Source organism: Drosophila bipectinata, chromosome 2R, assembly GCF_030179905.1.
Source record: "Drosophila bipectinata strain 14024-0381.07 chromosome 2R, DbipHiC1v2, whole genome shotgun sequence".
NCBI lineage: Eukaryota > Metazoa > Arthropoda > Insecta > Diptera > Drosophilidae > Drosophila > Drosophila bipectinata.
In genome coordinates, this window is record NC_091737.1 from 10455372 (window position 1) to 10482453 (window position 27082).

The window sequence follows — 27082 nt, forward strand, 5'->3', positions numbered from 1 at the left end:
AACGACAACACGTTTACGGCTACGGTTAACGGCTACGACTACGGTTACGGTTACGGCTGCGACTACTTTGCGACTACGGCACTATGGCTACGGGTTGTTTGTCGTTGAACGGATCACCCAGCTGGTGAGGACTGAGCTTGAACGGCAGGCAGGCGAGCCGTGCTACGTATACGTAGTCGGAATGCAAGCACGTGACTGACTTGGAGCGACCGTTGCACGTTGCTTTTATAAACAGGCGGAGAAGGTGACGGAACTCCTCGGCTCCGGCAAGTCTGGCAACGCCGCTCATGCAATTTCTCTCTCTCAATTTCCTCCCACTCTCGCACTTCCGTTGGCATTCGGCAACAGCTGATTCACGCACACACACACACAAACTAGCCTCCGAGGTTGAGGTTACAGTTATTCTCGCCAAAGGGCTTTCGCCACGCACTGCGCCCCAGAAACGGTAAACGGTAAACAGTAAACGTAAACAATACCGTTGTATTTGCACCGCAAAAAAATGAAGCAGCGAAAGGACAAAGGTCCTGGGGGGGGGCAGGAATAGATTTCGAAACGGATTCCCGTTATTATTGCGGGCCAATATCAAATCATTATCGCCGCACTGACCACGCTCACGTTAATCTACCGCAGGACTAAGCGATGGCAAGGACAAACCTGCCGCTTACTGCGAAGCGGAGAGCGCCAAGCACAATGGTCACATGCGCAGGACTCGAATGTCAGCGCTCAGCTGTTTGACCTACATCCGAGCGCCAGTTCATCTGTACTTTCAAGCGTGCAAACGGCGAAGAGGCAGTGGCCCTTATTACTCGCCCCCGCCACCCACTCTATCTCGGCCATAAAATCCGACCTGAAAGCTACTAGCAACAGGTCCATAAGAAGCTTGGCAAGCTTTCGAGGAAACCTCTTGGGTTCTGGCCTAAACTCAAAGCTTTTGGCCAGTACATTTCCCTCATTTTACCAGAGAAAGCTTTTCACCTTTTTCGAAAAGGTCCTATAGTACTCACCTGAGCTCGTATGGCCGCCAAATGGATTTGCTTGGCCCGCAAGTCGAACTTCTTCATTGACAAATCCTCCTGCAGCTCGTTGACCTTATTGTACAGTTGACCCTCGATACCGCGCGTTTGGGTGCGATTTAAAGCATCAATGGAGTCCTGTGGATGAACATATTATGGATTATATATCATGGTTCTTAACAATATACTTAAGCTCTTTCATCAAAAATGAAACGGAGTAGTCTTTTAAATTTATGTTTATTATCATTTGATTTTCTGTCAACTAAATCATTTATATTTTAAATAAATCCTTTCCAAGAAAAATATTAGAAAAAGTCAGAAATGTCAGAACTAAAAGAAAGGATCAACTTGCTATATATCTGTATCGCTGATGGAGTTAAGAAAAATGTAGAAGGCATCAAACGCCGGCAAATAAACAGCCGCTTTGTTTTTCTAAAAATTGAAAAAAGTTGCAAGCTTATAGCTCTTTTCGAAGCCTTGATGGCGATTTTGCAAATAATCCTTATCGCTCGAAAGGGGAATTACGCACCCAACTCGCCATACTTCCTGTGGGTTCCTGGAGACCGCAAGGGGATGCGTTTACGATCCAATTCTCATTTCACTATCGGACTAAACCTGATTACGATCCTCAATTCTTTTCTTCTATATATTGGCACCATAAGGGTAAGAATTTTCCCATAGGGGTTAATGTTTAAAATACCTTAATGTCTCTTCGACTTTTAGAAATACTTTGTTTGCCTATATCTTTGGATCTATATTACCATTTTTACATTCGCTATGTGCACTCTGAATACCATGATTCGTAACTACACAGCGCAGCAAATATTCCTAGGAGGTATATCATTAAGTAAGTCTTATAGTCTTTTTAAGATTTTTCCCCAAAATAACATTTCTAAACTCTTTTCAGTAGTTGAGTGCTATTGCATCTTTCTTGTTGTTTATTTGATATTAAAATACCACGATCAGTTAGTGGAAACTGAACCGGAAAAGCTTGAAGAACTTGATTCTGACTTTGAAGAATAAAATAATAAATGTCACAGTTCTCTATAAATTTGGGGAAATATTTTCCTGAACTTTTATTAAAAAGACCATAAAGTTCTGTGTTATAAAACATAGTTTAGAATAAAGTTGGAAAACTATATTCCAGGTTTCTGTACTCACCTGCAGTTGGCGTATTTGCAATTCCAATTCAATGGCCTCTCGCTTAAGTGAATCCAGAGCAGAGCGCTGCGACAAGGTGGAGTGTCGGTCGAAGACCAGCTCGTTCCGCAGGACGGGCGTCATCTCCTGCAATGGCCACCCATATCACACACATCAGCTAAATGTCTGGAACAAGTCCTTTTGGTTGGCTACTCACATTGTGGTCACCGGCCTCGTCACCGGGCTCGCCCTGGGGCGGCGCAAAGGGTCGCCGGGGTACCTTCTGGGCCTGCGAGGGCTGGGCCAGCAGGCGGACAAAGTTGAGCAGGTCCTGTTGTGGCGACACAGCGCTGCACTGGTTGGTCAGGCTATTGTACCGTTTAGCTTGGTCATTGGCCTAAAAGAATGGCCATTTGAATACTTTCTCTTCACATATCTTGTCACCTAAATACGCATGCCGGAGACATTTCCTAGACCCATTTAATGACCCCTTTGACCCCAAACACAGGCTCATAACTTACACAGGACCTCCCAGTTTAGTCCCGAGCATTAGGCAAATTACCAGCGCAAATTGCTACTCCGGGCAATTATTATAATCGTGTACAAATTATTTCCCAGGAAACAAAAGCTCTTGCAAAAAATTAACTCGAATTCCAGGTGCCTGGCTAAATTACGCCAGAACCCACATCGTTTATACACAAAAAGAAAATTAGATTAACCTTTAACTTTTTTTTGGATATTGAAAAAACTAAAAAGGAAAGAGGATGCCTTAAATATAACTTTTAGCTTGGAAAGTTACTTAAACTTTTATTTATTCCCCCCAATTATTTGTCCCAGTGTATATACTACAACAACCACCTGCTGCAGTGATAAATCACTCCATAGTGACCATCTACCACTCACCTTGGTGGCAATTACATCGGCGCCCTGCAACAGCGAATCGGACACAATGCCGCAGAGGTCGTTGTGGATCTCCTCCAGCTCCTGCATCTGCTGGGGCAGGGTGTCGCTGTGGTAGGCCTCCAGCATGCCATTGGTGGCATGCAGCTGCTGCACATAGGCGTTGTGCGCGTCGATGTATTCGGTGAGCGAGTGCTGGCTGGGATTCTGTCGATGCGCCATGTGGCACTGCTTGTAGTCCAGTCGGCACTGAAAGGACAAATAAAAGTTGGGTTTCGGTTGTCCAGGCCCCACAAACAATTTATGGGTAATAACGGGAAAAAGGGTAAAAATGGGTCCAAAGTACGGAATTCGAATCCGGAATACGGAATGCTTTGGCAGATGACTTTGTATCTAAACGGGACCACGTTGCGTATGCGTAACGTGCCTCGAACCGAACTTAAAGGGGAAATATTAAAGAGTTTTTAAGTTGGGGAATATTTTGGGAAGCTTGCTTAGGACTTTCACATAATTAGATGGCTTACCTTTGACAGCTTCTCTTCAGTCTTTGCGATAATAGTCTCAAAAGACTCCCTGTGTGTAAATATTTTACGGCTTTGAACTTTGCGATGAAAGGATTTATCCAGCATTGGTCGCGACACCTGTGGGTTGGGTAAATAAATTATGCATACATTAATAATACTCATGTTCCTTTAGAAGGAACCCTCTCCCCCAACCACAGAAAAAACAGCCAAATCATCGTGAAAAATGAAAATTAAATTTTTTGGCCAAACAACCGGGAAAACAAAAATACAACAAAACGAAACAAAGGCAGCACAAACACAGGAGGGAAATAACATTATTCGGCACTCGAAAAACACATGTCATTTCCCAAGCCCCCCAGAGGCCACGCCCCCGACTAATTAACCATAATTAAAGTCTGCTTTTTGTAATGCAAATTGGGAATTTTTTCCGTTGGCTTATTTTCAGACATACGAACACGTTTGCATATGGTTAGTTCAGTCGATCGATGTGGTAACTGGTACGGATTAAATTATAATACATGAATATTGTTAGAAATCTGGCATTTCTGTGTCAAAGTAAAACAGAAGGCATTCCCAAAATAATTTAATTAAAATTGTTTAAGGACAATACTGTATACCAGTATACCCGTAGGCCAGGTTCTATTTTCATTCGGGTTAACTGAATATTTCAGCGGACACGATATGGCCATTAACCCATTTAGCCTTCGAAGTATTTCGGCGACGAAAGCCAAATGACATTTGCAATTCACTTACCTGGCGGGAAAGGACGCTGGCCACATCGTTGCAGGCCTGTGAATCGGTTTCGACCTCCTGCAGGAATGTTTCCCATGCCTGAAAGATGGCCAAGTGGCAGGCGGGTCTGCACGCCACCATTAACCCGTTTCATTTTTAGTTGCCAAAATAAAACTACTCAGTTAACTTACCTTTCTTTGCGTAATTCGGCATTCTTTTTGCGATAATTGGACACTAAAACTTGTAGGGCAGTTGCGTGTTCCTCATACAGACGGGAGAGTGTTTCGGAGAAATCGGATACTGCAATTGAATTAAGTGAATAGTTAATGCCGAAACTAAAAAGAAAACCTATCAAATGATGCAATGTGAGAACAGGAAAGTCACGCTTTATGCGGCCAACACGAATGCATTAGACACGGAATAAAAACGGAAACGGATATACGTATTTCCGGTTAAAAAGCTACTCCAGGACTCAAGGCTGAGCCCGGTATGGGGCATTTTTACTGCCACAGTTTTAAGTAAGATATTCCGCACATGCCCCTTACTTTGTGTTCGAAGCAAACACGACGCACTCAAAGTTTATGTGCGCCGTTAAAGTGATGGGGCAGCCTCTTTAACAAAGTGCGTCTACCCACAGGATAATCCATCATATTTACGATTATTCCGGAATATATGAATATGAATACGTACTTGAAGCCTGGCTTTCACCTTGTTAACCTGCCAGAGTGGGTCGTAAGCGTTTCATGGACCGCTAACAGGCAACCCTTCAACAGGTTGCCAAAGATATTCAAAAGTTTTTCAACTTTAACTTGATCAATAGTTGCTTCACCTGCTTGTCTTATTTCGTATGCAGTTCGGAGCAAAAATGTTATTAAAAACTTTTAATACACCCATACTACATGCACCCTGCCTGAACTGTGAACTATGTCCCGTGGGGACAACTTGCTGTGACAGCACCGTAATTCAAAGTCAAAGTTATGTCGAAAAGTTGCAGCCAGCTGGGCTCCGGCTCTGTGTGTTCTTGTTTTCGGATAAACATACTCAGGAATAAGATGGAATATTTACGAGGCTTTCGCTCCACACACGACAGATTTGTGCCTCTGATACGGTGGCATGACAAAGACAATTGCCAATGGAAATCAATATGCCATAAAAGTGAGACAAACTTATCAAATAAAATGTTTCCACACATAAATTGCTTGCTTGTTTTCCCTTTGCAGGTGTCTAAGCCAAATCCGAAATTTGTCCTGCTGTTTTCCCAGTACACAGAAAGAAAAGTTATACATCTAAGAATATTTCCTAAATATAAAAATCCTTATTCTTTTAAAGCCTCAACCCTTGTAATATAGATTAAATTCATTAATCGTTAATGCTCTTGATTTAAGCCCTACTTTATTTTGAACCAATTTTCTCTCCGTGCCACACGCTTCATTCCAGTGCCACCTGGCGTGCGTGTCAGGTGGCAAGGGTGGCATGTTTTGGGATTTCACCGCCAAAACGAATTGGATATGACTTACACACACTACAGACTACTATATATAGTATACATGTATACGCAACAACATGGCACCAAATAGATTGGCTTTGCTCACCTGTTTTAATTAACTTAAAGTTGACATTGTTCTGGGACTTGAAAGCCTCGTTCAGGCTGCTGTGACTGTAATCCTTGAGCACGCCGTTGTAGGACGCCATGCTGCCCGGGGGGCCAAGGGAACCACGCCGTGGTCCCCTCCACCCGAAGATTCTCCTCCTACGACTTCTTCGACCACTTGAAGATTTTACCGAAGAATCTGGCCATGACGGTACACGGAGAAGGGGGAAGAGGCATATTATTATTTGTCTGCTTGAAGAATGTAATCCATTTTTTATGCTCAAACCAAAAATTAATCAACTCAGAAAACCAAACAATTAAAGAGAGAAGGCAAACAGAAGGCAATGTAAATTTCAAGCCAAAACAAAACAAAAATCCAAACGAAACGAAACGAATTGAATGCAAACAAATGAGATTTTCAAACGAAATGTGATTTGATTTCTGTAGATGTAGATAAAGTATCTGTCAGGAATTATTTTGGACACGCCGTGATAAATACACGAGTCAGTCAGAGTGGGAGACTTGGGCCAAAACACAAAAAAATACCGAAGAAATTCCTACCCTCTTGGCCAATCAAACAGATCGCTGCCTTTTGTATTTATGCATAAATAATGAGCGAAGGCAGCACTTCCACTTTCCCGCTGTCCCTCGTCTTTTATTTTCTTTGCGTTCTATTTTCATTTTGGGCCAAGGCGGAAAATTCGAGAGTTTGTGTCTAAGACAGTGCCCTAAGTCCAATCCCCATTACCAGAGTCAACACGGGGAGCTATACAGTTAAGGTCGAAATTGTAATGATTTATTAGAGTTCGGAAATATTTTTCCATAAGTCATATGTAAAGGAACACTTTTTAAATGCTTGAAAAAAGTTTTTAATGTTCATTACTTTATTAAAATCTCGAAAAAATTAAAACAAGTGCCAGTATTTGTATCGCAACTGTTGTCTGGTAACTTCCTTCGGTTTGTTGGTGTTTCATTGGCCAAAGTCAGGCCAGGCAAGCCAAGGCAAGGCAAAGAAAGGCAGATGGAAGTCGGTTCATTTAAAATTCAATCAATAAATGAAGCGTAATTTCATTGCCGCGCGTCGAGAGTCGGCAGTCGAGATTTTGTTTGAACACATTCGCAGTTAAAAAGACTCGAGGGCCCCTTCTTGCGTGGGTTTTGTGATTGTTTCGCCCATATTCCACCCAATCAACCATTATCGTCCATCTTAACCGAGTGTCTGTCCGGGTGTCCGAGTGTCCGCCTGTCCGTCCATCTGTCTAACTGTCGCTGTTGATTTAACTCGGAACCCGCTCACACGAGGATCAATTACTTCTGGCGGAGCCACATGAAATATGCAATAGTAGGTGCATTGCATTGCCCAAATAAGTATGCTATAGAAATTATTAAAGGACATAGCCAGCCTGCCAGCCAGCAGCTGCATGAAACGCCAAGCTGTTGTATCCTTTTAACCAAGTCCTCGTCCATGTCCTGACCAATTTGAAATGGGGTAAACAAGGCGTGTCCGAGATTGCCAGAAGTTAGTCGCTGCGGCGATCACGTAGCTCTTGATTTACTTTGCCGCTGGTCCTCAAATTTGCCGCGCTGTGAACTTTTAAATGAATTCGAGTGGGAGGTCCTGCTGCTGGTGGTGGCTTTAGTGCTTTTGAATGGTTGGGTGGGCATGGCATGGATGGCTGGGATGGTTCTGGTGGTGCTGGCTCACGTGCCAACTGCAAGGATGTCGTTATCGCTGTTGTTGATTACACTTCACGCGCTGCCAAGCTGACATTCATTTCGGGGCGACAGTTCCAGTCTCACAGGCAAAAGGATGTCCTTTGCTCCGCCAGCTGTTTCCTCCTCCTACCCAGCTCCAGCAGCTCAAGGAACAAAATTATGTGCGTGCTTGCATTTGGAGAACGCGCCAAAGGCACGCAATGCAGGTGCAGTTCGAGGTTCAGTGGCAGGTTCCCTGCATCCCCGGGTACAGGTAATCCAATTATGCATGCGAGGAGCACCTTTCGGCCCGACTCGAGCGATAAGTTTGCTGTTTTGCCGTACGATGGATATGCAGATGGAAATGGGAATGGGCGGGCACAAAGTCAAGCATCCGAGGCACTTTAAGACTCGCCTTTCACTGCATTTTGTGTGTTTTATTTTTTTATTTTTTTTTAGTACTAAAAAGTTAACCAAGCAAGGACAGAACAAGAATGGGGAAGCGAACTCTGGCAGAGCCAGAGGTTGCATATCCTTGAAAAGTGCATAGGAGAATTTTCATTGCTTTCTGCACGCTTTTGTGCTTTCTAACTCTACTAAGTAATCCAGATTTGATTGCCGTGTTTGGCTTTAAGAAAATAAAGTATTAACAATGTAACTTAAAAAATCTACAAGCTTGTGTTTTCTTTTCCAAGCCGATTGCCAGACATTGTTACGGAATTTATAGTTTCTGGTTATAAATTATTTTTGAAAAAATGAATAGAGTATGTATCTCTTTCTCAAGGACATGTTTTGTTTTAAATGCAGGACTTTAACTCAACTTCTAACTTGAACAAAACTCAAACGGCGATTTTGTAACTTGCAGCAGATGTAACGCTTTTGCTTTCAATATTTGGGCATGTTTTGGATTTCTCTTTCTTTTAACAACTTATTTATTAATTTTTAATTTTAAATATTTTTTTAAGAATTTAAGAATCTAATATTAGTTGAAAATAGAAACCCAAACATGCCCGGCTGTTGCATGTTATGGCGATCAACTCAAAGGTTGCTCTACGAGACGCGCGCGGCTCAAACAACTGTAAACAATTCGATTAGCAGGTGCAAGAGTAGACTTGGAAGGCACCTGTCACCTTTGGAGTGTGCTCCCGAGGTACTGCCTCCGCCACCGCCGCCCGCTGAGTTCGATCCACTGGCCACCGCTCCTCCGCCGCCGCCGGCGCCATCGCAATGATCCGCACTGCGGGATCTAGCGGCAGCCATCCTTTCGCGCTCCTCCCGCGGTGACCTGGCAAAAAGACTTCCACTGCCCCCGCTACTGCCGCCCTTTCCCGCCGGACTCCGCGTCCTAGGCGAATCGTAGACACCCGCATAGTTCTCCAGGGGCGGCGAATAGCCCCTCTCCGTGGGGGCACTGCCTGGTGTGCGGGGCTGAACCTTGATGACAGGTTCGCGTGCCTCGAAGAATGCATCAAAGTTGTTTTGGCGCAGGTTCTCGCTGCTGAAAACCGGATTCTCCACATGCACGTGGACGTCCTCGCGCAGGCGATTGCTCTCCTTCGTTTCCGAGGAGGCGGAACGACCCAATCGCCCCAGCGGCAGATGCAGCTTGGGACGGAGGCGAGACTTGCCAGTGGGGGACTTACTCCCGGAGGAACTGCCAAAGGACTTCTCCGGCGGCAGATCCATGGGTGACATGGGCCGGCCCCATCCTGGACCAAAGTGGGCATGGGTGGGATCCGGAGTGGGTGGCTCCAGGAAGATGCTGGGACTCCGGGATCGGTGGTCGCCATAGCCTATTGCAGCGGCTCCCTGCTCCTGCTCCTCGAACGCTGCGCTGCTGCGCTGGAATGGTGCTCGTCCTGATCCAGAGGCGTTGTTTCCATCATTATACATGTGGTGGTTCCTCCGCAAGCTGCTTCGCTGGCTGGAGTTATGGCTATTGCAGTGGGTCAGTGAGGCGCGGGAGGTACGGCGCGTGGGCGTGGGCGGCAGGCTCTGGGACTCGTTTTGAACCACCGGGGTCGGCGCCTCGAAGTTAAAGAAAGTGGTGTGGATTGGCGGGGATCCTGGATAAGAAGCCGGGGATGTTGGCGATGGTAATCCGGGATACAGCAAAGGTGGCGAAGGTGATGCTGATATAGGAGATCCTGATATATCCTGGATGGCAATGGGTGGAGTAGCCTCGAAATGGACTACGGCGGCGGCGGCGGAACTTGGATTATTATTGGGTATTGTAGCTGGATTGGTGCTTTTGATGCTTTTGTTCTTTGGCAGGGATCTCTCCGGAATCTCGATGGGCACCTGGGGCTCACGTAGACAGTCGAGTGTGGGACGCGGTTTCACTCGGGGCGCAAAGAAACCATATGTCATACAGATGAGCTCATCTGCGGGATATATTACGTACATTCCTCACAGACCCCATGTGGCATGGTGGCACTAGGCTAAGTAGATCTCTTCCTGATACTGGTTGGCCTTTCAAACACTACTAAGTCTGGCTTCTAGGGTTTCGGCTAATGTCTTTTCGTTTAATGTCCTCCTATTGTTCTTTTATTTAATTTTATTTCAGTTAGCAGTGCTGTCAGCTGTCTGTCTTTTGTGGGTTCTTGTCTAACTAAAGTGCACTAACAAAACAATATTCGTAATAGTTTATAATGTCTAGGATTGTGTCTAACTAGGGCTAAGTTAACGTACTTCCTGCTACTCGGATTTATCACAAACTGAGTTCAAGTTGAATTTATTTCTTTGGGACGTGTTGTCATTTGGTGCGCTGCATGTTGCCGATGCTTTTGCAAATCTGGTGCTGCAAATGAAAAATAGAGAATAGAACAAGAAATAGATTAATTAGACGTAATTACGGAGGTGCTGCAAAACACATTTTTGGAAACACAGAAACAAAAGTTTGGCCACAAAACTCAGGCTCGAGCTTGGGTGTTGGGGCGGCCGCCTCATTAAAAACATTTCTTTGTGTCGGTCAGTCATTCATGCGAGTACTTTGCGCTCATTAAATTGTTTCGTTTCACTCGGAGAGCAGAAGTTGCTCCTCCCGGTTCAGGGTCAGGATTTGGGTCAAACTTCGGGCTTCCTTTGTTCCTGTTGGCCAACAAAAAGTTTTTCAGGCCAGGTTAGCATGGCCAAGGCCGTGCCACAAGTTCTCAATGGAGTCAGGTGCTTAACTGTACAAATGCACTTGAAAAAATCCCCACTAGAATAGATTATATTTCAAAAAACAGGACTTGAAAGTCTTAAACTTTTTTTTAAGCCAATTGTTTTTTTTTATTTAAGGTATGATACAAAATGTGTAGTAGTTCTTCTATGCTAATGTATACAAATATTTAATGTCGAAAAGCTGTAGCACAAATTAACAGAAATTCCCAATGACAGCCTGGGCTCAAAGTTTCGCAAAGTCCCCCAACCACCACTGACGCCGAAACACCACTACCGAAGCCACCCGGTCACCCAGCCACACCACCCACTAAGCTGGTGCGTGTTGAAGCCTTTTGTGTTGTGGGTTGTGCGTCTTGTGTGTGTGTGTATTGGGCGAGCAAATTACGAGCTCACCACATGCAAGGCTTATTATTATGCCATTTTATTGGCCAATCGATGGGCCCATATCAATTAAATTTGCATTAAATATTCATGATAACCGATGGTTGCACGGCGCTTTAATTATCGGATCAGTATTAACTGGATGAGCGATTATAGTTGGTCATTATTGGGTTGTCTTGTCGGACAATGGATGGTTTTTTAAATTAAAACGAAGTTTGAAGGTTTATTTTCTTAAGAATTCTTTTAATTCCTATTAGAGAACTGAATAAGTCCTATTAACAAATGTCTCAAGCATACAATTTTAAACATGCAAAGAGCCTTAGCTGCCACAAATGCTCTTTTAATTGGAATTCAGTGAAACCTGCACTGTAGAATAGCATTATGTACTTACAATTTGCATAATTGATATACAATTGATACTGACCCAATAAAAATCACTCGATCCAAACGCAAATGCGGTCAAAATACAGTGCCTTGGCCGGCATTAAAAACGCATTACACGAACGGAAAAGTGGCAAGAGGAAATCGGGTGAGATTAAATTCATTTGAGGCAAGAGGCAGAGACCTTGCGTGTGCGTATGTGAAAATGAGGAAAAACCCAAAAAAAAATAATACAAGAAAATATAAAACTTGTAAGAGGAATGCAAGATGAAGAGCCCGAGGGGCTGCCAGTGAGGATTTATTTCAGCAGGTATGAGAGGTATGAGGAAAAGCAAAGCCAAGACAGAAATTGCATTTCATAAATACGTGCGAGGAGGTAGGAGGCTTGTGGCAAGGCAAACCGAAAAGAAATCACGCAATTTAATTCAATGTGAATTATTTATTAGCTGCCAGATAGGGGCGGGCGCATGAATAATTCTCCCCCATCCTGTTTAATGTGCGGGGTTGAAGGTAGAAGCGTGGTATGCTAAGGTTTCAGAAGAGGAGTGTTCAGAATACTGTAGGGGGGATTGGCTAAAAGATGGAACGATGACACTAGCCCACGCAAATATTTCCCTTTCATCCGACTCACCCACACCCACAGCCACACACACTCCACGGATAATTGAATTGTTTTGCTGCACTTTACCAGCTCGTTAAATCTGTCAACATTGATCAATCAAACCAGACGAAAGCCAAAGGGATGGCAGGGAAAGTGGACGGGTGTCCTCGCAGCCTCACAGCCTGGCGCCAAAGTGAAAGTTTTTCCATCCTCCAGCGTGAATTGGGCTTAAAGTTATAAGGCAGCCAAAGGAAGCAGGGGAATTTTCCTCTGCATGCGACTGGCATTTTAAAAGCCTTTCCCCCTCTCAGCACCAACAAAGGAAAACAAACTGAAAGCAATTTTGCGAAAATGCAAGCAACTGACTTTAGAGACAAAAAGGCAAAAAAAAACATACACAAAACTGGCACAGAGTAAAAACTACACTTTGAGTAACAAGTTATCTCTGATATGACAGAAGTCCATATTAAATATGAAGTAATGTTTGAGGCCACAACATTTCTCTCCGTGACTCAATTCTCATCAGTGTTATTACTGCAACTGTGCAGCTGTGTCATAAAAGTTGAAGCGGTAACTATATTAAAATTAATTAACTACAAAAAACATTATCATTCGGGAGCTGGGAGCTGCAGAGCAATGGCACAAAACAAGGAAACAGCCAGCAAACACAATGTTATAAATAAACAAGCAGACAAAAACGCCCTCTGCACTCTGTCCTCCGCCCTCGGTTGGATGCCCCCAGATTTTGGCAAGCGGAATTGGCCAAGATGCCGAAAAGATGCCCAGGAAAAGCCGGCCAAGAAGCAGCATCACTACAAGAGGAAGCAAACTTGACTCAAGTGCATTGTCAAGGCGGATGAACCAGAGGAGCAATGTGAAGGCGCCCAAGCGATGCCATGCCATGCGATGCAATGCAATGTATCGCAATGCAATGCGATGCACTCGGACATAGACATACATAATTACATGGCAGTGAGCCCAGAAGACGACGACGATCCACCACATATGTATATTTAAATTTGAAAGAAAAAAAACATATGTATAAACGGGTGTATTATAGTGTGTCTGCATGCCGAGTTATTTGGTGCTGGCTATGAGAATACAAATTAAACAAATTCTTTGAAACATGCAAGGGAAGAACACAAAACAAGCAAAGATCAAGGTAACTTTTGAACCCTGGACCCTAATGAAACATAAAATCAAAGGGATATCTATTTAAGTACTTTCATTGATAAACTTCATAGAGAGTTATTTTAATTTTTTGAATTTATTTTGTTGGGTTTACTGTGACACTGAAAATAATATAATAGAAATTCTTTTGAAAAACAAAAGAAACCCTGAAATAAATACAAGGCAATCAAGGCAATGTTTAATTTAGATCAAAACACAAAAATATATTATTTAAAATAGTCTCTAAGTAAGTAATTCTTCAGGGCCGTTCCCTAGCTAATAACTCAATCAATCAAACCGTGAAAAGACCATTGTAATATGGCCAACAATGCCAGTTGTGTGTGTGTTTGGGCAAATTTCTTTGGGCCATAATTCCCGGTAATGCCCATACACATTGAAATGAGAAAAAGCATCAAAAGCAGATGCAAAGATACAAAGATACAATGATACAGGTAGCATAGACTTGAGATACTTATGCAAAAGGAAATTAAGGAGATGGAGCTGCTTGTATCTTGATGGAGGAGTATTGCGAGCTTGGCAAACAAAGCTGTTGAAGAGAGTAAACTCAATTTATGAGGAAAGCGTTCCGGGAGGCAGCAGCAGCAGCAGCATCAGAAGCAACACAAATTGCGTATCCGCAACGTGGTCCTCATACAGAGTTAGCAGAGCAGCAAACCGGCTGCCGGAGGGTGGGGCATTCAGATGGATCCCCACACGAATGAAAATTTAGTCTGCCAAAGACTGGCAAACCAATTTCTACCTTTTTAGGACCAGACAGCCAGTCAGTCAGTCAGCCAGGGTCGATAGATACATTAGGCTAATTAAACAGAAGGTGAAAAGGCAGAGAAATCCCGTCCAATGGTGTGCACTGCACTGAATAATTTCCATTACACCAGATTACTAAAAATAATATAATCAAGTGAATAAAAAACCACAACTAATTTAATATTTTGCACCACATGAAAGCTAACCATTCGTGTGAAATCGACAAAAAAGTACTCACCGCTTAGGGGCTATTATAGAGCCTCTGAGTTCTTTTGAAGTCGCTGGGCTGACATTTCTGTTTTTCACTTTATATTAATTAAGTACAAATATTTATTTGTTACCACAATGCTTTCGGCGTTGGTTCGCACGCCCAATTGTTTGTTTTCGGGGGGATTTTCAGAGACTTTCTGAGATTGGCTTTTGGGGTTTTCAAGGGCTTTGTTTCGTTTCGTTAGAGTCGCTTTTGAGTTTTTAGTTGCAGTTGCTGCTCGCACTTTTATTATTTATTTATTTATGTTTTTCCTCATGTTGCACGCACACAACAAATACCGATATTCATAATAATAATAATAATAATAACAACAACAGGAACTAACGACACTCGTTGCTGCCGATCGACGACGAATTTAGACTGAGACTCGAGCAGCTGTAAGCATTGAAATATTTTGACAATTTTTGTTTGGGTTCCGCCTCTCTTTCTTCTTGCTGTGCTTTCTCGCAATTCTCATGGCTGCCCGACCAATGTTGCCACTGTTGTTGCTGATAGTGATGTTGCTGTTGCTATTGCTGTTCCTGATACTGATGCTGGCTCTTAGCATGTTGCTACTGTTGACATTATCATTCCGCTTCCATTTCGCTCTTGTTTGCCCAATTCTCGTCCAAACACACACACACACACACACACCGAGCTATAGCCACACTCTAGTGCTCTTGATTGCCTTGGGTCAACGCGGCGTATGCGCTATATGTTTTTTATTGCTTCGGATCAGCCAGACCAGTTTATACCGCATCCGTGACGTAGCGGCCCGAGTGGCTGGGCGCTTATCCAGCCAATGACGTCATAGTTGCCACCGCTGTCACAGCTGTCACGCGCAGAAAGTGTTCGAACACTATTTATAGATGCACGGCCTCTGCCTCCGCATCTGCGGCGGCTGCTACTGCCGCTCCTGCTGCCGCTGCCGCTGCTGCTGCTGCTAATTTTTGCAAGTGTTTTTCTTTGCGCTTTTCTTGGATCGCATCTGAAAATAGAAAAGCAGAGGGTGAGATGAGGGAAGAAGGTGAACAGCAGAAAAAAAAAAGAAAAGAAAATTGTCGTTGTTGTGTGAAGCGAAGCTCATTGAAATGTTTGCGCGTACTCAATTTTTATTCGCATCTCTATATAGTATGTATGATTCTATATATATATGTACATACAGACACTTATATATACTCGTATATACTCGTAGATAGCAATCGATGGCAACCAAACTGTGATTACTCATACGCCCCCAGAGCCAGAGCCGTCAAGCAGATGCGAAATGTGCGAAATGCAAATTAAATTGCATACAAATGTTTTCAGAATTCACGTATTCACTGCCGCTGGCTCAAATTTGGCTCAATCAAAGTATCAATTATTATTTATGAGCCATCTGAAGAGCTTTAAATGGCAAATGTAAAACATAATGAATTGTGACACTTTTCTGCGTGCAACAAAGTGCTTCTGGTTTCCAATTTCCCCTCGAATTGCTACAAAAAAATACTATATTGAATAGGCTTACTAAGCCAATGCTATTTGAGTTAATTTACATAAATTTAAGCACCTATTAGACACTAATAAGCTGCCACAAAGCCTGGCACTGGCACTTGAGCATCTCCATCTCGAATCTGTAAGCCGGAACATAGTATTTCTTGGAAATAATTAAGGGACCTGCTCTGATTTTCCACCTTTGCGCCTCCCCATTTGCCGTTCGATTTAATTAAATTACAAAGTGTCGAGCGTTTGATGTACAGTTTGGCTTTAATTGCATTAAATCGCTCAATGTGTTAACGACATCTGACAGAACTTTTCCATTATCCTTTTTTTATTCATCCGCGATAAGGCGGGCTGGGACCAGGAGCATTGGGATTGAAGGGCGACGGCCTCGTGTCGAAAATGGGTCCCCGGTGGTGATGTGGCTGGGCTTGGACCCTGGCAGATGAAGCAGCGACCATTACTCCAAGGAAGGCCAGAAAAATCGCTCCAAGATTGAGTTGCATCTTTGCTCAGTGTCTTTCGATTGATTGATGCTTTGAGCAGTGAGCTTGTCGAGCTTTTATAGCCAAGTCCCAGACAAACGAGTCGCAGATTGGGGACTTTTTATTTGAGTTTCTGCGATAAGCGTCAGCAGCCGAATGAATGACGGCCAAATGTCAGCCGAGGGCAGCTAACCGATAGTGGCCTGGGGGTTCCAGCCCTCACGGGGCATCCCACGGAGACGGATTATCGCCCGAGACTACGCGTCGTGAAAACTAAATGTAAATATCACATTTCTTGCTGAATATTTATGTGTGTTTTCTTTGGAGCGGGGTGGTGCTTTCTTTTTACCTAAAACTAGGTTTTCAGCGCCTCGCTGTTTTTCTGCATTGCAAATTTTTGTAACAAGAATAACGGCCACAATTCAGAGACATCTTCATCAAGGGTGGGGCCACACCCAGCTACCGCCGACAAGTGCCGCCCTACTGCTTCTCGGGCATCACAAGGAAAAAACTAAATAAATTAGCTATACTTTTTCTCGTTCAAAAATGTCACAAATCTCTAAAAACTGTTTACTAGGAATAGTTTGAAAAAAGGTGAAATAAAGATAAGTATTTAATATTCAAATTTAAAAGAATTTATTTTATAACATAGTCTTTAGCGGAAGATATCAAATGCCTAATCTGAACGTCTAGTTTAATTATTGACACAATTTAAATAATATGATTTAAAAAAAAAAAAACAAAAATTTTTCCAAGTGCCTCCTCCAAGAAAAGTGCTTGGCAGGAGCCAGGGCACACGACAAGGAATAAGGAGGTGTTGCAAGAGTGCAGCTGATGCCCCACAGCAATTGCCCCTTGGCTCGATTAAAGCACTTTGTTAGTTTTCTTACAGCAGCTTTTGCGGCCAAAAAGGGGTGTTCAGTGTTTGTTGTTAGTTGTTGCTTGTTGGTTGTGCTGTTACCCTTTAAATAGCTCGTCTGACATTTTGAGTAATTTTCCACTTGCATTTTATTAGAAGTAAGAGTGTGTTTGTGTACCAACTTCTCAGACTTGAAAAGAGGTTATATTCATGCCTCATTAGGCTTTAAAAACTCTTGACTTAAGAGGGGTATGCTAGGAGGGGACAACTGCGTTGATTGACGTAATTTCCGGTCCATCAAGTACGCAAATCCAGACCAAAAATAGACAAACCAACCCACCAAAGGTGGAAATTAAACATAAAAAGTCTTGTTTATCAAAACGACTTGAATTGATTTCTGGCGCTTTCGAAATCGGTTTAGATGTTCCCTTTATGTTCTCTTCGGCAGCAATAAATCAAAAAAATCAAACGGAATTCCAAATAAATTTAATCCATTTTCATGGTTAGCTTTTGGGGAAAGGCGCATTAAAAAATAAATGTTTGGAGGAACTGGCGCGTAAACAACTGAATAGATTCCAAATGTAAACAGTAGGGAGACAGGCAAATTGAGGCATTAGTCAATCAATCATTTCTGTGGGACGTTTGAAGGGGTAATGGTTGGGTTACCCTGGTAATGGCGAAAAGAAACGTTGACTTTCCACCAAGAACTAGGCTAAGAAAAGCGAGCTTAGTTGGGCTAAAAAAAAAATAAGGGAAAAATGTAAACTTTTCCTCTGCCATTTCGCTTGGCATTCATTTCGTAGCTGCGCCTGACATTTTGAAATGTTTGTTGCAAATCGCTGTTGAGGGGGCTAAGCCAAAGTGCCACGCCTCCGCCCCCGCCGCCTGCGGGGCTAACGACCGTAACAAGAGTAACCGCCCAAGCAAAGCCTCCTGCCTCATCCTGCCCCTCAAACCAAAAAAAATATGAAAATGTAGTAAGAAAACATTTTGGGCAAAAAAATCGCAGAGCTATGAAAAGTTGAATTTTGAGCCGATAAGAGCCCCCAGATGGAGGCAATTCAATTGAAAACATGAAATGTTGTCAACCTGCAGAGTGGCGGAAAATGTTTTCGCACCGTTCCTAGGAAACGGATACTACCTCGAAGGTGAAACACTCGACAAGTTCTTTGAGCCAAATCGATACGGCCTTGACGCTTCGCTGACAGCTGACAAATCATTAAAAAATAAATTCTAATTATGTGTGAGGCGCAAAAATATTATTATGCAAAGTCATTATGAAATCCGCGCCAGTTCATTGTTTGCAAAATCCAAAGCGAAAAAAATATCAAAGAATTTCTAAGAAGGCGACAGCTGACGGACAAAAGTTTTTATCAGTCAATAAACCTACGTTAATTGGATGTTGCGAACAATTTGGACCCAATAAAATTATTTTTACCTACTAAATTTCAATAAATTTCTCACACAGTCAGTCGTCTCTCTCACCCCTGGCTCGTTGAGGATTTTGTTTATACGTGTGCTGGATAAAAAGATTAGGGAAACATAATTGGTATACGTTCTAATTGTGTCTTGACAGCTTAATGGATTTTGGCTTAATAGGTGAAGGTTTCCAGGGGGCCCGGTGCTTTATCCTAAAATTGTTTGTAATTTAAAAACTAAGGAAACTACTTTAAGGCTATTCAAGTACACATGATATATGAGTGTAAAGCCATCAAAAGCACACACATACCCATAGAAGTAATTTTGAAAGTTAACATGTTGGATGGGTTTTCGGGTTTATTATCGGCATCAAGTTCATAATTCAGGTGCTACTCCGTCGGCCCAATGAAATGCTGGCACCTGGCAGCAAATGCTCTGAAATGCAAAAGTAAAACCTGCCCAGAATAGGCATCCTCGTAAATATGCATTTTGCTCTGGCGGGGCACAATCATAAATAAGCTCAGAGGAGCTACCCGCCGTTCCGCCCACCAATTGGTAACCTGAAGCCAAGGCTATGCCTGGAAACTGGAATACAAAGTTCATTAAATACGTATGAGTGAGGGACTAGGAAAGACACAAAGATACAAAGATACTGGGATACTGGGAGGACGAGAGCCGGGCGAGGCACTAAATGCCAGTTCCTCGTCCCAAAAATGGCTGCCATAAATGCGCCAGCTCATTTCGAAGGGAAATGGAAGTTGGAAGTTGGGGGGTTTTGGGAGCTGGGAGTGTTGAGGGTTGGGACTTGGGGGAATGGAAATGAGGTAAATGCTTCTGTTCCTGCCCAGGTCCTGCCCCAAATGTTATTCAGACAAGATGAAGCACTTAGAAATACGTTGTGCCATGTCAGCATCCTGGCGAAGTAGGAGCCGGAGCAGCAGCTGGAGCAGGAGGAGGTGCAAATGGGAGATGGCGGATGGAATGGGTATTCACGTCGCTCAGGGGTATCACATTCGCTTTGTCTATGCCGGAGGTCTCTCGCACTCCGGACGGACAGGTGATAATGAACATACTTAGCGCTGCTCACACTGCCGCACATGTTGCTATTTAAGCAGTTAATGACGCGTTTAAAGCTAAATGCCAGCCACAAAGCCTCCTCGGCTACTCTTTTATTAACTTTGCAATTTCTTTAACGGCCCTTTTCCAGCTTGCCCCCAGGCTTCCCTTGTGGCAGGAGCAACAAATGCTTTTGTCTCACAAGGGCATATTTGTTCTGGCAATATTTGTCTCCCAGAATACACAAATACTTCCTAAAACAACAAGCCCACTTGAAGAGTGGCAATTCGCGCGAATGCTGATTTGAAATTTTGTGGCAAAGTTACATTCACTTTATTATTCATTCAAAAAGCTGCCAGGCATCCTGAGATGCCATTCAAAGATTAATGTATTCAAATTAAATGAAATTATTACCATTACAATCAAATTATGTATTTTCTTACATACATAAATTCATTTTAAATGATGAATCGCCTTTTCAAGTTGTAAGGAAATTAAATTTCCAAATAATAAAAAGTAGAAACTCTACACTAAGCATCAGAAAGATAAACAAACAAGCTATCCTACAGGATATCAAAAAATCCTTACCGAAAACCTATAGTTTTCGTTTTTGAGACATTTGTTTGCTTGGGCAACCTCGCGGAAAACATATCTGGTTACGAAGTTAACGTATCTATTGACATTGTTTTGCTTTCGCGGCATGAACAGAACCCATAACTTTTCCTTAGCCATCCTGACAGTTAATCAAAAAGCCGTCGGTGCCAGCGGGGGACTGGGCTAGACAATAAAACGAGATCTGGCCCGGAAAGTGAGCATATCACTCAAAAATTCCACCTTTTGCTAGTCAGAGCAGCCTCTCATGGCTCACAGGCTCGAGCTAGAAATTCGATTTGGCCTTTATTGAGCTGCTTTGTGATTGCCACACGTCGCAGGCCTGGCAGGACGTGCTGCCTGCTCTTTTTTTCTCACATTCTCCCTCGGCCTCTCAAAAGGCAGCAAAACCAGCTTAAACCACCTGGCATGTGTCAGAGGGCATACAAAGTGCCCAAAAATCATGGCACAAAAGCAAGGCCAGGGCAAGGCACAATGTGCTCTTTGTTGGTCATTTTTACCCCACAGCGAAGGGAGGGGGCCAGGTGATTGTTTTGTTAGGCGGCGACAGTGCGTATACGCAATGCGAGAGTGTATGTTACGTATACGCCGTGTTTGCCGTGATGGTTAAAGCCAGCGTAAATCTAATTAAATTTCACCCAGCTGGGCAAACATTGAAGCGGACACTTGTTGGCATACGAAATTTTCGAGGGAAGCCCCGAAGTCAAACAACAGAATGGCATCGATAGCCATCGGGGAAGTTTACATCTGGCACACTCCTGGGGATTTTGTGTGAATAATGTTAAAATGACAGGAATGAGACATGTTGGCGGGGTTTCGGTTGCCAGTTGTTTTTTTGCGGCCTTTAGTGGCCATTCTGCAAGGTGGTTGTTATTAGCATGCCATCAACATCATCATCATCGCCGGCTGGGGCGGCAATTCATGTGAAACGTGCTCAAGTGGGCACGGTCGCGTGTCTCTCATTATTCCCTCAAGACCCCAACAGTCTCTGGGCACTGCGAAATGTTTTCATTTTCGGTTGGCTACGCTGGCTTCTACACAACACACACACTGTGTTGTGTGTTGAAGAAGAAACACGAATCGGGTCAGAGACAGCACCAACTTGAAAGTCACTTAAAGACAGCAGCAACAAAAAGCCAGCGTGAAGGAAGATGAAATAAATGTTAAGGTCAACATGAAAAGAGACCCAGTGAGCAAAGAAGCGAAACAGCAAGAGGAAGCTCGGTTCTGGGAGTCGAGCCCAGAAGTCTCGAAATATTCACTTTTGTAATTGGATGCTGTAGTCTGCTGTTGCTGGCTGCTGTGTTGCCTGCTGCATACCTTTATGGGCGAGTCGACCCTTAACAATACCTCGCATCGCCCAACAATGCCCACCCACCTTCGTCGACCACCCACAGCTGGCGGCCATAAAAAAACGAAGCTCGGAATGAATGCATATGAGTATGTGTACACCTGAGAAAAAATACAAAAGGTGTTTAAGATCTGCTCTTCTTAGACATTTTTCATAGAATTTAAAAACCGCAAGTCAAGTCCTAATGCCAGCCCTAATTTTTACTTCAAAATTAAGTATTTTCGAAATATTTCTTCCAGTGCTCTGATACATATCAGTGAGTCTCTGTTCTTGAGTTTTTTTTTTGGTTTTTATTTGTTGCGCTCCCATAAAGTCGGTTTGTTCGGTATGTGTGTGTGCCACCATTTTTTGTTGCCCCAGAGTTGAAGCGAATTGTCGTGTTTGTTTTATAGTTATTGCTTTTGTTTCGCTTTCACCCATCGCATCGCTCTATTGCCCAGCTTTCACTTTTCCCTCGATTTTCCTTGCTTTTTTTCGGTTCCTTTGTGCTTCGAGGATAGCACTCTACCCATGGCTCGCCTCGTGGCCCACCCGTTTATGCACATTTAATCTTATGACAGAAAAAATGTTGTAAAATTGTTTATGGCACTTTGCGACATGGTCAGTATTTTTACAGTCTACTCCTCTTGTATGTAGTCGCCTCCTTCGCGGCGGCACCTTCACATCGCCCGCATATGTTACGAGTGGAAACTACAGGAGTATTTACATGCTACTGTAGGACAAGAATCGGATTTGATGAATGGGATCGCGTGAAGAGTTGGATTATGGTCGAAATGGATGGGTTTTCTGCTGGTGGTGGCCCAAAACATAAAAGCGCATTCGTTAGGTAACTGAAAATTGTAAGTTGTTGATTAAAAAAGAAAAGTAAACAACAAAACATAATCTTCGTTGGCTTTTTACTTCATTATTGTGTACTTTTTCAAATACTGCACCTGTTACTATTTCTCAAAGTCTATAAATCATTTTTCTCCATAAGCAAAAGCATTCATTTAAGCCAACTACTCTTAAAACATGAATAATGTAGTCCCACTGAATCGAATTTATTTTTCTTTTAAAACTTAAAGCTAAACCAAAAATTCAACATTGCCCTATAAATATTAAAAGCATTCTTGCCATTCTTTCGGGCTTTTATGAAACCATTTCTGCAAAATAGTTTTGTGGTCGTTTAATAAACTCTTCTACGGAAATTCTATGAAAAATGTTTTGGCAAACCGAATTGGATTTATTTTATGCACTTCCAGGGCACTTGTCTTTGGGTTTTACGTACCAATTTGGGAAATGTGTCGACAACCTGTTGGCTGCTCTTCCTTTTTCCACGGAAATCGCTTTTTCGCTGATTGCGAGTCTTATGGCCTATTGTTTGCCGTCGAATATGCGATTTTTGTTGGTGGAGACACTTGGCAAGCGATTTGGTTTTCGTGTCAAAGCTCTGTCCAGTTCAATTTGGTTTATATTTTAATCGAAATATATTTGCCAAGCTGTCTGCTCACATAGCGCTCCGCGTAGTGGCTATATACCCGCATTTATTTGCCTATATGTTTCTTGCGTAGCCAGCAGATGTTTGTTTGTCTCGCTTTGTTGTCGTTTAAATCTGAAAATTATTATTAGTATGTAATTTGTTGGTCTGCAGACAGTTTTTGGACTCTCTCGTTTTCCCTCAATAGATATATATGTATATATCGCTCTTGTTTCGAGTGCTTCTTCTAGCGTTTTTTGGTGAAAATTGAAATTGGCTTTCAGCGCCTAAGAATTTTTATCACGATAATTTATGATTGGAATATGCGTGGTCAGTTAGCACTAGCAATATATATAGAGTATGCTCAGCTCTGTAGTATCTGTAGCTCTGTAGATAGTATCTTCTAGTATATATATGAGTGTAGAATAGGGCTCTCGAAAAATATATAGCTGTTCCTTGTTTCTTGTTCCTGGCTTGGTCTGTACTGGTGAGTGGTCAGTAGTAATTATCTCTCCTCGGGGACCGTGGGCGGATGAGGGCTTAAAAGGGTATCCGGCTTAGGGGACTCGCATTATGGTCACGTTGAAACCGTTCTAAAACACACGCGCAAGGTACTCGGTGAAACGGGTTCAAATTGCTTGATTGCATTAATTATTCAGTGCAAACGTCGTCGTCGTCAGCGTCGTGGCTCGAACATCGCGCATGCCAAAGTTCACTTATGTAAATGTGCGCCGAGCGACCAAATAAAAAACTTTACTGAGTTTCAAGAGTTGCAAGAGTTGTGCGATTCCTGCACAAACGGAACGGAACGAAACGTAACGAAACGAATGGCCAACGCGTTGGCGATAATAAAAATTTTAAAGCATACTTTTCAGGTGAGCTGCGCTTTGATTTGCATCAAAACATACACCACACACCACGCACGCACACCCTTGCAGGTAAGTGGACCACGCACACACTAGCCCACTAACACACTGCCGCACTGGCCCACACACACACACACGAACACAAACTCAAAACTCGAAGAGAAAGTGATTTACTGGCAACAACTCGTCGAACACGAACACTTCCACTTTTTGTTACGGACTTTTTGGTGAAGCCGAACCTTCAGGATTGGCTTAGAGTCAAGGTGCTCTTCTTCGCTCACAATTCGATGGTTAGGTCTGTTTGCCGAGCTGCCCTTCCGGCCAACATCACGTCCAGCTAGCGACTGAACGCTGCCACTGCTGCTGTAGCTAGTGCGACGCGGCACAACATTGCGTATACGCAACGTCCACAAGTTGGCTGCCGTATTTTCGGAATACTCTTGCTGCGCCTGCGTCAAATTTCCTAAAGAGAAATTCTAGCGCTCTCTGGGCCAACAACCAACAGCTAAATAGAAAAGAGCAACTGAAGACCGAGCAGCTGAAGAATCAAGCAAGTGGTTGGGCCAAAAAAGCAAAACAATCTTCTCCAAAAGTTAATCATGATTCTTCGTACACTCGCATCAAACTCCAAATCGAGCTAATTAATTGCATTACTAATGTATTATGCGATAGCCTCATAATCGATAAATGGAACTTTCCGACTCGAATCAATTTGTTTGAACAGTTGAATGACGTGCCACCTATGTTTTGCCCCAACCCGCTCTCAGCTGACCAGGTCATAAGTTAATTTCCTTGTTCTCCGTCATATGAACATCCACCACCACCTACAAGCACCCTATCCATTAAGTAATCGTTCCACAAACTTGGTTACGGTAAAGGGGAGTGGATGCCGCAACAAAGAACAATTAATGGAACACCCACTAAGCAATCTGTTGCACTTTTGTACTGCATTGTTCGTAATTAAGTGTAAATTAAAACCACCTTAGCAGGTCACGAGGGGTCCTTTATAGGAAATACCCTGTTAAAAAGATACAATAAATAAAAAGATAAACACATTATATACTTTGCTCAAATTATTAATTATGTCTTGAGGCTCAAAAACACACAAGTTTATAAAAACAAATAGCAGGCCCCTTGATCACATTACAGTAATTATAAAAAGTTGAATTACCCGAACTGTAATGAAACTCCTTAACCCAAAGGACTCTAACTTGGTGTACCAGGAGTTGGGTTTCGCCTAAAGGTGGAAAAAATAAAAGAAACAAGCTTAAGCTTCTTTCAAATTACGTTCAAAGTGAGCAGAAAATCGATGCAATCGAAGGGGACCGGGGGAGCCGCCATGGTAGCAACCGGCAAGAAAGGACATCCGATTCTTAACAGGAACAGGGGAGCTGGAGCAGGACAGGCAGAACAGAGCGATTATCTTGGTTGGAAAGTGAGAAAACTTTTTAATTAAAATTCATACGCAATATGTTGCGCATACGCAGCATTGAACCAGAGCCAGAGCCAGCGCCAGAGTATTTGCCGTCTAACCACAAATTCCTTGCTCATTAGCGTTCAAATTGTGCGCATATCATGTAATTTAGATTAGATTGAAATTGAAATTGTTGAGCGGGCCAAGTGGCTTTCTCTGCAACCACTCACCTCCGCCAGGCAAGAGGGTGCTTGGTGTGGGTTTGTTTTAGATTTCGTGGTTGGGGGAATTATTACAGCTTTGGCTAAGCTCCTCCTAGAGGGTCCGAGTTATAAATATTAATGAACCCAGAAGCGTTGGACCTTCGTCTTGCACGGACACATTCGTCAAGTAAATAAAGTCGTCCGAGAGCTGCCACCAACAACATCGAGAAAATAAATAAAGCATGTAAAAAATTCACTTTGGTAATGTGGAATTTTTGTACTCTATAACAGAAGGATTTAAAGACTTTATTAGGTAAGAGATTTAACAGTGAAAAAATATGTTATTGTGAAGTTAAGCAAATATTTAGAAAGAAAAGTACAATAAATAAAGGACTTCTTTACTTCAAGGTATTTAACCTTTCGGTTAGCAGCCATTACTCTCTTTTTTTGCTATTTTTTATAGACACGATACGCAGGAATTGCTTACTTGTTGCTGAAAGGACACGTCCTCGGGCTGCCTCATTGCGAATGCCACTCGCATTCGCCGCCAAAATCCTCTCACACGCATAGAAGGTCCTTGGTGGTGCGCCACCATCAAGGTATGTAACTCCTTGATGTGCTCAATTATTGAGATAACTTGTGATTGGGAACTTCAGGTAATGGCAATTGCCGCAGAGATGCAATCTCGACTTTGACCCATCAAGTGTGAACGAAAAGTCTGGCCAGCAAAGTTTTCACAAGTGCGATGATTGCACTTTCAGGACAGTAAATGAAATTTATCTACTTTGATGTGGCCACTTTGTCAACTTTGTAGCCACATAATTGAGTTTTAATTACGGGTCATGGGGCAACGTCACTGTCTCTGCCGACATTGTGATGCATCGTCAGTGGCGCGTACCAACACCCTCGAGTAGTAGCACCCATTAGCCATTAAGCACTTGAGCCAAGTTAACGGTAATTGCTCAAATTGGTGGCCACAATTTTAAAGTATACCTACCTACCAACCAGTATATAATACTATATAGTTTCCCTGACAACGCCCGATATCCGGAGGAATGTTTAATTAGGAATCCAATTAGCGTTGCCACCGCAGCGCACCACTGCTGATGCGATATCAGAATTATGAAGACGCTCAATTAAATGCTCATTTTGTTGGGCAATCCCAGTTGTTTGACTTTCTATCTCTCACCGGGCACCAGCCTTCAATCAAACTCCGTGTAATTTGTGTTTATTTTAGGTTTTCCCCCTCACCACACCAAAAGAAATATGAGTTTGTGTTTGAATCAATTTTATTTCCAAAGGGACTGGGTAAGTAATTGCGTTAATGAGTCTTACAAATGCGCGTTTATATTGACAGGATTGACAGAATGGATATGAATTTTAGATGCTAATAGACCCCCAATTTCCATTTCCTTCAGTGTAGTTTCAGTTTGGTCAATCGTATCGATTTTAGTTACCAATCAGAGCCAACCTCAGCCACTAATTATGGCCATTTCTGGTGGCTATAATTAGGATTTCATACAGCCGGTAAGCCAAATCAAGTTAAACCCGCCTGTCAGAGCTAAATCAGGGCA

The 27082-nt window shown here is 42.9% G+C and overlaps 2 protein-coding genes across 2 annotated transcripts in view; both read right to left on the reverse strand.

Annotated features, from left to right (window-relative positions):
- Stacl (SH3 and cysteine-rich domain-containing protein) overlaps window positions 1-14073 on the reverse strand; it is a 61985-nt gene extending 47912 nt beyond the window's left edge. Inside the window, 10 exon segments of the mRNA XM_017252665.3 lie at window positions 1005-1151; window positions 2175-2300; window positions 2371-2550; window positions 3057-3302; window positions 3578-3694; window positions 4331-4436; window positions 4501-4609; window positions 5902-6099; window positions 8726-10395; window positions 14054-14073. Coding sequence (XP_017108154.3) covers window positions 1005-1151; window positions 2175-2300; window positions 2371-2550; window positions 3057-3302; window positions 3578-3694; window positions 4331-4436; window positions 4501-4609; window positions 5902-6099; window positions 8726-10001 — 2505 coding nt within the window. The 5' untranslated portion in view covers window positions 10002-10395; window positions 14054-14073.
- Window positions 14074-16035: 1962 nt separating this feature from the next.
- Mtk (Metchnikowin) lies at window positions 16036-16331 on the reverse strand. The gene has a single exon (XM_017252668.3). The coding sequence runs from the start codon at window positions 16291-16293 to the stop codon at window positions 16123-16125; it is 171 nt and encodes a 56-aa protein (XP_017108157.1). The 5' UTR covers window positions 16294-16331; the 3' UTR covers window positions 16036-16122.
- Between the last annotated feature and the right edge of the window lie 10751 nt (window positions 16332-27082).